Source organism: Chionomys nivalis, chromosome 2 (assembly GCF_950005125.1).
Source record: "Chionomys nivalis chromosome 2, mChiNiv1.1, whole genome shotgun sequence".
In the NCBI taxonomy this organism is placed as follows: domain Eukaryota; kingdom Metazoa; phylum Chordata; class Mammalia; order Rodentia; family Cricetidae; genus Chionomys; species Chionomys nivalis.
This window is the reverse complement of record NC_080087.1, coordinates 39,825,696-39,838,419: the sequence shown is the minus strand read 5'-3', so window position 1 is coordinate 39,838,419 and position 12,724 is coordinate 39,825,696. Positions and strand designations below refer to the sequence as shown.

The 12,724-nt window shown below is 37.8% G+C and overlaps 1 protein-coding gene across 2 annotated transcripts in view; it reads right to left on the bottom strand.

The window, feature by feature from the left end:
* Positions 1-12,724, bottom strand: part of Kiaa0408 (KIAA0408 ortholog) — a 29,488-nt gene that overhangs the window by 4,349 nt on the left and 12,415 nt on the right. For both annotated transcript variants that reach the window (XM_057754416.1, XM_057754423.1), the window contains exons 2-4: positions 6,407-6,645; positions 1,415-1,762; positions 1,238-1,317 (exon numbers count right to left, since the gene is read on the bottom strand). In XM_057754416.1, coding sequence (XP_057610399.1) covers positions 1,238-1,317; positions 1,415-1,762; positions 6,407-6,580 — 602 coding nt within the window. In that variant the 5' untranslated portion in view covers positions 6,581-6,645. The remainder of the gene's footprint in view (positions 1-1,237; positions 1,318-1,414; positions 1,763-6,406; positions 6,646-12,724) is intronic.

The window sequence follows — 12,724 nt, the reverse complement described above, 5'->3', positions numbered from 1 at the left end:
TATGAATCAAAGAAAGGTAATAAAAAGAAATAAACTCTAGTAAAGTGTGCCCATTGAGAGAATGAAGAGCATCCTGCATAGACTTAAAGCAGAGTGAGAGATAATGAAAGACACAAAGATACTAGGTTATGCCAAATCTTAGAACAATGTTAGCCCACATGTTGAGACTTTAAAGTGCTTTCTCAAGGCCATGGAATGACCATGGAAGCTTCACTTTTCAGTGGTTTTTGTTTTTTTGGGAATTTCATAAATATATTTTGATCTTATTTTTCATCTTCCTTTAACTCCTCCCAGATCCTCTCTACCTACCTAATCACTCAACACTTCATGTTCTTTTTCACCATGACAGCTTGAGATTCTTTCCATATAATTTGTAAATGGAGATGGACAAGTCTTTGTATAAGACATGAATAGAGTAATAAACATCAAAATCACATAATAAAATAAATTATACATATTCAACTTATAAAAAGCTCCTACAACAATGTAAGATGAAGTATAGGAAACACCCATTAACAGAGGACAGAAGGGAGGAAGCTCAGTGGGCAAATGGAGTGCAGTTCACAGTGACAAACTCTGTTCAAGTCATCACAAAGCTTCTCAGGTTCTTTGCAGCTAAATAACAATAAGGAATATCATTGTTGTAGCATTCTATAAGAAGCTCCGGTCCCTCAATGAGCTAAATATTGATACAAAATAATAATCTGTACTTAGCCATGCACAGAGCTCCAAATTATTTTTTTAAACTTAGTTAAAGCTTAGTCTTAAAATTACATTATGTTTCTGACATAAAACAAGAGCTGGTGCCATACAGGCATATGTGTTACTTCGAAGTACATATTCCTTTATTATATACCTAACTGTTGAGAAATAAATGACCCAGTATTAAAATATTTAAAAAGAACATCTTATACTGTTCAAACACCACATTGTTAACTTTGTCATGTTTAATAACTGATTTAACTGGATCTGCCCATTTGCATATTTTTCCTCCTGCTGACACACAATGAGAAAGAACTACAGTAGAGGATACATAATCATTTATTACAGTCTATCTTAACTAAACACCAAAAGGAATATCATATTCCTAATATTTAAGTAATGAAATGGATTGGAAGATTACTTTTAAGAATTCATGAAATAAGGTATACATTAAGAGGCAATTAGATTCACTGACTGTAAACAGAATTCTTTTTTGATTTCCCGGATTAGAACAATCGCATGTGTGCCAGCCTACCTTCTGTGGTTAGAGCGCTTTCGGATTTCCTCTTGAAAGGTACACAGTTCTTCACTAACTTTTGCAAGTTCGTCAAGAGCCTTCACACATATAACACATAAAAAAGAACCTTTGTTAGCACTTAGAAGTGCTCACACTTCTTTAGAAACAGTTTCTGGGTGGTCCTATCTTACTTACTGTGTTAAGGGCAACAGAACAGTTTGTACTCTCCTCCTCAGAAGGCCTCAAGTCAGCCCACACATCACATGCCTTCTCTTCTGTGGCCATCGGATTCAGAAGTCCTACTTTGCTTTCCAGGGTTACTTTTTGGTTTTTGTACACTTGATTTCCTTTTCTGAGGAAGTCTCTTTCTACTTTGTTTTCCTTTACCAGACCATCTTGGTGATTTGTCACTCTGAATTCACATTGTCTTGAATTGGGGAGATTTGGAGGGAATTCCATTTTATCTCGAACATGATCAAGATTAATAACCTTAGAATGTTCATTCATGTTCATTTTCCTCCTCAGCTTTACTTCCTGGCAAAGCTGTAAGAAATAAAAATTAAAAATTTACTTTTCCTAGTTTATCTGATCAATATATTCCTTTTCTTTCTCTTTTGATCAATATATATATATTAAATATATCTATATTTAAAAGTAGAATCTCACTACATAGTCTTGAATTGAACCTCATTCTGAAGATCAGAATGACTTCAAACTCCCAAATATCTACCTGCTTCTGCCTCTGAGCAGTGGAAATAAAGGTGTGTGCTGGTGTGCCTAGCTTTGATCCATATTATTGACACTGAGTAAATTATTTTGAGTTCTCTTTGCAATATTACTATAACTACCATGGGTATTAATGCTTGTGCATATAGAGAATGCCTATAAAACAAGGATGAGCTAGAACAGTTGTGGTGAACCATGAAGACTAGTTTTTATTAGGGCAAAGTAGGGATTCTGTCTTTCTGATAAGAAATTAGAATTAAAAAAAATGGGATACAGGTCTAAACAGAATTCTCAATAGAAGAATCTCAAATGGTTGAAAAACATTTAAGGAATTGCTCAACAACTTTAGTCATCAGGGAAATGCGAATCAAAATGAATTTGAGATGATCATTCTGAATGGCTAAGATCAGAAACACTGATGATAGCTTATGCTAGGTAGGATGCAGAGTAAGGGGCACGTTCCTCCATTGCTGGTGGGAGTACAAACTTGTACAGCAACTTTGGAAATCAGTATGGCAGTTTCTCAGAAAATGTAGAATCAATCTACTTCAAAACTCAGCTACACCACTCTTAGGCATGTACCCAAAGGATGTGCAATCATACCACAAGGACACTTGCTCTACTATGTTCATAGTAGTATTATTGATAACAGCCAAAACCTGGAAACAACCTAGATGCCCCTCAACCAAAGAGTGGGTAAAAAAATGTGGTATATTTAGACAATGGAGTATTACTATGATGTGGGATTCCCCTCTGTATGCTGTGAATAAGATTGGTTAATTAATAAAGAAAACTGCCTTGGCCTGTTGATAGGGCAGAACTTAGATAAACAGGGAAAACTAAACTGAATGCTGGGAGAAAGGAGGCAGTCAGAGAGAAGCCATGTAGCCCAGATGGAGACAGACACCAGAAATTTAGCCAGTAGGTCATGACCTCCTGGTGATGCACAGATTAATAAAGATGGGTTAAATGAACATGTCAGAGTTAGCCAATAAGAAGCTAGAGCTATTAGGCCAAGCAATGTTTTAATTAATACAGTTTCTGTGTGATTGTTTTGGGGCTGAGCAGCTGGGAACCAACAAGCAGCCTCCTTTCAACATTACTTAGCAGTAAAAAACAATGAAATCAAGAAATTTGCAGGCAAATGGATGGAACTAGACAAAATAATCTCAAGAGAGGTAACCAGACCTAGAAAGACAAACACAGTATATACTCACTTATAAGTGGATATTAAACGTAAAGCAAATGACAACCAGACTACAACATATAGTCCTAGAGAAGCTAGGTAACAAGGAGGACCCTAAGAGGGACATACATGGATCACCCTAGTAAGCAAAAATAGAAATCTTCTGGGTAAACTAGGGTTGGGGAGAACAAGGGGAGGGGAGGGGGGATTAGAGCATGAGGAAACAAGATGGTTGAGTTGGGGGAGGGACAGAGAGGGAGAGCATGGCAAATTCCCAGGAACTCACAAGCGTGGATTTATTGCTAAGACTCTTAGTAATAGTGGAGAGGGTGCATGAACAGGCCTTCTCCTCTAATCAGAATAGTGACTACCCTAATTGTCATCATAGAACCTTCATCCAGTAACTGATGGAAGTAGATGCAGAGATACACAGCCAAGCACAGGGCTGAGCTCCTGGAATTCAATGGAAGAGAGGGAGGTGGTGTGTTATATGAGCAAGGGGTGCGGTGGTTCAAGATCATGATGGAGAAACCCAAAGAGATAACTGACACATGCTAGTGGGAGCTCATGGACTCCGTCTGACACCTGGGGAGCTCACATGAGTTCAAATTAGGTCCTCTGAATTTGAGTGTCAGATATATGGCTTGGTATTTTTGTGGGGTCCTTGGTAGTGGGACCAGGATTTATCCCTGTTGCATGAACTGGCTTTCTGGTACCCATTCCCTATTTTGGAATACCATGCTCAGTCTTGATACAGGGGGAAAGGGCTTGGTCCTGCCTCAACTTGATACACCAACCTTTGTTAACTCCCCATAGAAGACCATACTCTCTCTGAGGAGTGGATGGGAGGTAGTGGGGGGAAGGATAAGGAGGGAAAGGAGGGGAAACTGTGCTTGTTATGTAAATGAATAAAAAATAAAAGAAATAAAACAAAATACACACATAAAAAAATAAAAGAAGTCTGGATCTATATAGAATACAGAAGCACAATCACAAAATTACACTGATCTGAATCAATTACTGGCTATTCTCCCTAACCACTTTCTGATATAATAAGAGTTTAACATTAATAAAGTAAAATATTTTAAACATATGATCTTATATAGCAACATTAACAATCCAAATAGCTGACATCATATAGTAAATCGACATATTCTTCCCTCTAAGTAAGCCCTTATTAATCATTCCCTTTAGCTCGTCAACTGCATTATTGAGGGGTAGATATTATAGTGATATTTTTAATGACACAGTGATACACATTCTTTAAGAATGTTGTTTGTTTTTGAGTACATCAGTGTTCAACATGATAAAACAGAGCTTAAAAGCTTGGGCTATCTATCGCCTCTGTTAAAGGCAATCCTAAATTATTTCTTAAGGAGGCTGCCTCAGTAAGATCAGCAGATACTCTGTCAGCTCACCCCTAAAGTGTAGAAGTGGCATTCTCCTGAGACTTGTGTCTTGCAAAAGCACATCATTTTTCAAAACAGACCACCAAATAACTTTAAAGTGAATACATTTATATTTCACAAATGCAATAAATGTCTTTAATAATAACATACTTACTCGACAATTAACCATAACTTCATTTGAGAGAATGTACATAACTAATATATTAAGAATACATGGTGCTTTTAGTTCCCCGATATTGATTAAAGTTTTAGTCACTCACCTCATTGAAGCAAGGTTGTCACCAAACTACATCAATAAACGGCTTGTTTTGATGCTTACAAAGTTATCTGTATTGAACTGCTGTTCAACATGTGTGATAGAAGGAACAACTCTCAAAAGTACTATGTTAAATTTGAAGATGTTATTGGTAGTGTTGTCCCCATTTAAGAATTTCTGAATAGGCTTGGTGTGGTGGTACTCACCTTTAAACCCAGCACTCGGGAGGGAGTGGCAGGAGGATCTCTGTGAGTTTGAAGCCAGTCTGGTCTATAAAGCAAGTTTCACAATATCTGGGGCTGTTAACAACAACAACAACAACAAAACCCTCTCTCTTAAAACAAAACTAAACAAAAAATTCGTGAGTAAAAGGACAATTGCTGCATTTTCAATCCCAAAGGAAATTGTGCTCATCATACACAAGACCTTTCATTTTGCATGCTAAATATATTGATTGGGTCTTAGAAAGTCCCATTCTTGTGTATTATATCCAATTCCTTCTGTATTCATCTTATCCTTCAAATTTGCCTTGGCATAATTTAACTTATGTGTAATTCTATGCCAGTATAACTTCCCATAACTTCTCAACCTAGTTGACAAGTTAACAGAACAACGACACCCCCCCCCCCAAACTAGTATACTGTAATGAATGGAGAACATTTTGTTTGGCATAGGGAATCTGTCCTATGATACTCAGTCCTTGAAAGACCATTCTTTCAAAGGACACAAACAGAAAAGATTGCAAAGTAAACAAAAAGATTTCAAGATTTCTATCAACTCAATGTAGCCATAATCATAGTTCATATGTAGATTATGTTCAAATGGTCTGAGTGCGTATAGCTTGACTCTTCAATAGCAATTGCAGTGAATGTGGACAGGAGCTCAGCAGAGATGTACAAGCATCTTCACGCCGGATGCTGAACGCTTTCACTCAGTGATATTATTATTTAACATCACTGATGTTAGAGATGTACACTTAGGAGTCCTCACTTTTCTAGCACACAGCTCAATAACCTGAAAATTTTAATACTAGATCCAAGTAACTTTTAACAAATGTCCTGTACGTTTTGAGCAATATATTTGTTAAACAAGAACCTTTGTTATGTGTACATAATCATAATATTGCCAAATATTGAAATTTTTTTTTTACTTTTAAAAACAAGGGTTGATTCTCTATAACCTGAGAAAATATTTTCTTGTTTTTCTCAACCTTTTTATCCTAGCTTTGTACACTGTAGACCACCATATACATATACATATATATATATATATATACACACACACACACACACACATACATAGTTAGCATATATATATAAGATATTTGCATTATGATCATAGAAGCAACAAAATTACAGTTATAAAGCAGCAACAAAATAATTTTTTGGTGGGGGGGTCACCACAACATGAGGAGCTATATTAAAAGGTTGAGCATAAACAAAGTTGAAAACCACTTCTAAGTTTTCATTTTAATGTAAGGATACAAAATAAAAGCAGTCTCAGAGACACCACTAGGTGAGGTTGTACTGTTGTACTGACTTTGATCTCATGTTTTTTTTTTTTTTTCTAGATTGGAGTTTACAGTATGTTTAAACTAAATCAAACCATACCTCTTCGATCTTCTTCTGCATGACCTTCCACTGACTTTCCCATTCTTTTCTTTCATTATCAAACTGGTCCAGTAACTCCATCTTTTCCTTATGCCAGTTGGTCTCTGTGTTCTCCCACTGCTTTTGCAGGTCCATGGCAACTATATGAGTGTCAGCCAAGGGGTTTCTGCTCATCTCTGCCGTCTTTTAACTGTTTCTTGGAAGTGTGGAAGTGTTTGAATTGAAGTGGTCTCACTTGCCTTTATAAAATAAAGATACAAGAAGATAAAGTCTCAAATTCATGTGCTTTCTGGAAACATCATTTTGACAAGAGTCATTGACATAATTAAACTATAGAAAACCAAACACAAGAGAAACAAGATCTCCCCCATGTCATGTGGGATGACTGTTCCAAGACCCAAAGCCAGGTAGTCACTGTGGGACTCCCATGTCTTAGTAAGAACTATACCAATCTTAAAAATGAAAAGGGTCATTATTTTACTTCCTCAGATAAGATCTCAAGTAGCATTACTATTCTGTGAGACACATTTTAAAACTTACTCGTGGTCTCTTTTCTTTCATTGGGACTATATATGTCTACATGTCTAGAATTATAACTATAGGAAAATGAAGAAAAACTTTCTTATGTTACACTAAGTAGTGACCAAAATGACCTGATTTCTAACATTCAGGAAATGAACTTTTATGATTTGATGAGACATTTTAAAATACCAGAAATAGTGACTAGGAAGATAGCTCAGAGCTTTAGATTGCATATTTTGTTTATAGAGAACCCATGTTTGCTTCTCAGCCCCCTTATTAAATGACTTATAATCCTCTGTAATTCCAGCTTCAGGGAATTCAACAGCTTTTTCTGAATTCTGTGGACACTTCCAATGATACATGCACATACTCCATCCCCACATATACACATAGTTAAAAATTAACCTTAAAATACCAGATACATAATTTTGTTATAAAAGTTGATATTTTATTTATATTAAAGTAAGGATATTCATAGCATTATTATGAACTTTATATAGTATTGTACATGTACAACAATTTGAGAAATTAAAAAACTTTGGACTTTAAAATTCTTATTTTATCTGAAGAACATTTTTATTAATAAAAATAAAAGCATGCATGTTTTTAGTGAAAAGTTTATTAATAATAAATGATTATATTTAAAATAATAATGCCAGTAAGGAACATAGAGTTATGTGTTGTAGAGAAGCCACTTGTTCATTTCCTAGCTGCCCAAACTCCTGAAGTAACCACACAGACACTGTATTAATTAAATCACTGCTTGGCCAATTACTTAAGCATATTGCTAGCTAGCTCTTACATCTAGAATTAACCCATCTTCATTATTATATATTTTACCATGAGGATTGTGGCCTATCAACAAGGTTTCAGCATGTCTGCCTCCAACAGTAGCTCAATGGCGTCTCTCTGACTCCACCTCCTTTCTCCCAGCATTCAGTTTAGTTTTTCCCGCCTACCTCTATCCTGCTCTGCACAGGCCCAAGACAGTTTGTTTATTAAACAATGGTATTTACAGCATACAGAGGGGAATCCCACATCAGTTATGTGTAACTCAGCAGGCTCACATGTTTAGCTTGTCAAGGTCCTGATCTGATCTCCAGAACATACATGTGTACAAGCACGTGTGCATGCACTCACACGCGCCCATGCGAGCACACACACACAAACACACACACACACATCAGAAAGAGAAAATAAAAACCAAAACCATGATTTACCAGCTTACTAACTCATGGCCATATTGCTTTAACCTTTCTGATACTCATGCACAAATCTACCAACAGTCAATGTTGCAGTGTTTCTGACAGAATAAAGTCTGTATGATTATGTAGGAAAAACAATTTTGTATTCACCAAAGAGAATTGCATATTTCACACCCCGTATATTAGATGACCATGAAAGATAACTTTGTTTTTGTCAGGCCTCTCCAGTCAAGACAGGAATAAATTGTTATAGACTTGAAGGAATTGAAAGCATAACTTTTTGTGCAGGCTCTGCTTCTTAAAAAAAAAAAAAGAAAAACAAAACAAAACAAATAACAAAAAAAACCCTACTGATGTTGAGATCTATATTTTCTCAAAAAGCATTTACCAATGACACTTGGATAGTTTTTGCATGTTTCCTTGGCACTCACTGTATCATTATCAAGTCAGTCGAGAAAAGTAAACAGTTCCCAATTTAGTTACAAACATGCTGTCATGAACCCTGTGTTAGTCACTCCGTTTCTAACCTCATTTTCTTCTCCAATATTACTGGTTTTGCTTTTGCTACTCTTTGCACCTATAAACCATGAAGATCTAACAAAACAAAGTAAAGAATTTGCAGAATTTGGGTTTTTGTTTCTACTGACATAACCTTTACTATTGTTAATTATCTGGTGATATTTCAGGTCCATCTAAAACCCATTCCCAGGAAACACAGACCAGGCTTGTTTTAAGAATGAGAGACTGCTTCAAAGCTATCTGTAACAATCTGTGACCTGGAAGTATTTCAGTGGCTATAAAGAATTGCCCCTCGGATGTCTTAGGAAAATTAGGGAGGTCTGAGACATCAAGAGGAAACTATAAATTTAACTAAAGACATTATGCAGAGGGCATGGGATAATGGCAAGATAGAAAAAAGGATTTATGATATCGCATGGTTTGTCCCAACTGTGTTTAAAAATTGCAAATACTCAGAAATTGTTCTCACAAGGATTTACTACAGCCATGTACCAATGGGTGCAACTTTTCTTTTTTTTTAATTTTTTATTAATTAATTAATTAAATTATTAAAGATTTCTGCCTCTTCCCCGCCACCACTTTTTTTTAAAAAAAAATTTTTATTAATTAATTAATTAATTAATTTAATTATTAAAGATTTCACAACTTTTCTTTCATTTTAATTCCTACCAAACTATGGGCACCTCAGAGTTTAAAGCCCTTCTATTTTTATCTACAAGAAGATCATCCAGAAATACTCTAGATCAGTTTTATCCCTAATAATAGGAGTATGTCAGACCAGAAGACAGTTGTGAAGGCCTGGATTTTGAGCTCCCCTGCATAGCATCAAACTGGGCTAGTGTTTCAGGGCTGATCTATCTACACAGCCTCCCCTTTCCAGAGCCAAAAGAAAACCTAGTTCGTGAAAGGTGATGGCTACTGTTGAAAACGAATGGTTTCATATCAAGAAGAAGGTTTGACCAAAAGGTCTATTTACAGCAATGTTTGCCAAACTTTTTTGTACAGGGATTTCCTTGGATTTGCTAGATTCTCAGTCTCGTATTCATATACATATAAATATCTACTGTAACACAGAAAGAGATATTGCATTGTTCCCTAAAAACAAACTATTGGAGGGTAGGCATAGAAACATTCTGAGAAGTAAGTGACAAAGTGAGAGAATGTGTAGTAAAGGACACTGAGCATATAATTTGTGATCCTAGAGAAGCTAAATAAGAAAGTGAACCCAAAGAAAAACGTATAGTCATCCGCCTGTATAGGGGAAGTAGACAAGATTGCTGGGCAAAAACTGGGAACTTGCGGGTGAGGTGGCATGGGGCTAAAGGGAAATGGGGTGAGAAACGTGAGAAGGAGAGGATGGGGGGAGCTTGGGGGAATGGGATGGTTGGGATATAGGAAGGTTGGATACGAGAGCAGAAAAATATATATCCTAATTAAGGGAGCCATCTTAGGGTTGGCAAGAGACTTGACTCTAGTGGGGCTCGCAGGTGTCCAGGGAGATGTCCCCAGCTAGTACCTTGGGCAACTGAGGAGAGGGAACCTGAAATGACCCTATCCTATACTGATGAATATCTTGCATATCACCTTCATCTGGCGAGGGATCAAGATAGAGACAGAGACCCAATTTGGAGCAACGGTCTGAGCTCTTAAGGTCCAAATGAGGAGCAGAAGGAAGGAGAACATGAGCAAGGAAATCAGGACCACGAGGGGTGCACCCACCCACTGTGACAGTGGAACTGATCTATTGGGAGCCCACCAAGGCCAGCTGGACTGGGACTGAATAAGCATGGGATGAAACTGGACTCTCTGAACATGGAGGACAATGAAGGCTGATGAGAAGCCAAGGACAATGGCACTAGGTTTTGATCCTAATACATGAACTGGTTTTGTGGGAGCCTAGCCTGTTTGGATGCTCACCTTCCTGGACCTAGATAGAAGTGGGAGGACCTTGGACTTCCCGCAGGGCAGGGAATTTGGACTGCTCTTCAGCCTCGAGAGGGAGGGGGAATGGAGTGGGGGGGGAGGAGTGGGGATAGGGAGAGGGGAGTGGGGGGAAGGCAATGTGTGGGAGGAGGGGGAGGGAAATGGGAAACGGGGAGGAGGCGGAAATTTTAATTAAAAAAGAATAAAAAAAAGAATCTAATCGCTACTGCTATCATAATGAATGCTTGAGAATTGATTATTTCTTCCCTCTTGTGTTTCATTCCCTCTTTGCCTTCATCCTTTCCTTCGCCCATTTCCATGTAACCCACTTCCTAAAGTAAAGCTGATTTTTTGTTTTGTTTTGTTTTGTTTTGTTTTTAGAGGCAGGGTTTCTCTGTAGCTTTGGTGCCTGTCCCGGAACTAGCTCTTGTAGACCAGGCTGGCCTCGAACTCAGATATCTGCCTGCCTCTGCCTCCCGAGTGCTGGGATTAAAGGCGTGCACCACCACCGCCCGGCTAAAGCTGATTATTTTGAATTCTACTTCCTTGGAAGCAAGTCTAACTGTGGAAACTTTTCTATTCCCTTTGACTGTGTCATGCCTAAGTATTTTTCAACTTTCTTAAGGTTGTTTGCCAAGCCAAGTATGTAGTGCAAAACCATTTGTTGCTAGCAAAATGCTGAATAAATATATAAAACTCTTTTTTGCTATCATTCTCAATTAAGTTTTTAAGATGCCAAGCTAAGGGGTCCATTTTGTAGGGACAGCATGTTCTGTGATGAGAAGTTTCAGGGTCAAGTTGGTCAGCACATTCAAAAGCTTAGATGTAGTTCTCTCCACTGAAGCAAATATAAAAGTTCTCTTTGTTCTTAGCTGTCACTCTTTTCCTCCCTCAGATTCTGGCATCTATGGGGGAGAGAAGAAAGGATCTTTTGCGTTCTGCATCATCTTTCTCATATTTCCTTGCTTTCTGGTTTATTTCAGCTTTCCCCAAGTTCATTCAGAAGAGAAGTTTACAAAGAAAATGTGGAAGGACAGAGGTAGCTGCATTTGTTAGTCATACATGAGTCCCTCCCCCAGCAGCACCAAACTGGCATTGTGCAATCCCTTTTAACCTACTTCTCCCCCAAGGGCAGAAGCCAAGATTGTGAACGATTGAGAGTGGTTGCGCAAGTGTGCTGATGGGAACAAAATGGTTCAGCTGATGGTTAAGCCCTGCTAGGGAGCAAAATTTAGGAGTAGCCAAAGTGTCTCACAGGGGATAAATGATAAAATACAAACTCTGACTAAAAACAACTTTTGGCTTGGAGAAGCAAAGACGTCAAAGTAACAACCTTGAGCAGAAGATGTACTGCTGCCATTTCACCCACTCCCCCAGATCTGCCTCAGTGTGGTGATGGCCACACTTCTTTACCTGAGGCATGCTCAGTTCTTTCTGTGTCCCGGTTATGACCATTTCAAACCTCCATCTTGTCCACTGAAAGCTGGATTTTAGCCAAGTAAACTCTACGTGGAGAGGTTACTCTCCTGCTACTTCTGTCTGCTCTGAGTACTTGTTCTGTAACCTTTTACTTCCTTTTCTAAGTAGATTGCTTAGGATAGGATTCAAGTACTTCGCACACACAGGAGGATGCATACTCCAGAAAGTAGGGCAGAGGCAGCATATCATGCCAACTTCACAATTCCTAGAAGAAATCATTTGGCCTGACAATGCTTTGCTCCTGATGAATTTGGAAGGACTAGAAAACACCATGCCTGGATCTCAAAGTACAGCACCACTTGTCCACAAAACTCTGTATCTCATTTTCCAGGTTCTTATAAACCACTGATATACCATTTCAGACAATTAAGGAATCCCATTTCTCTTGTGCTGTTCATCAGAAAATGCACCTATCCAGAGACCTCCCAACTTGACTTTCTAAGGAGATAAAATGAAAAAAAAAATTCACTGCTGTTCATTGCCACTTCTGTCTGCTCCTCACTTTCTAGTAAGACCAAAGAGACACAGCACATCCAATACCAAATAAATCAATTTTGTTTTCTCATTTGATTATCATCATTTATTCTTGGCTCTCCAATTTTTTAGTCATACTTTCAATCAAAGCTATAGGCACATCAAGTTTAGTTTCCTTAACTGGCAAAATACAGGC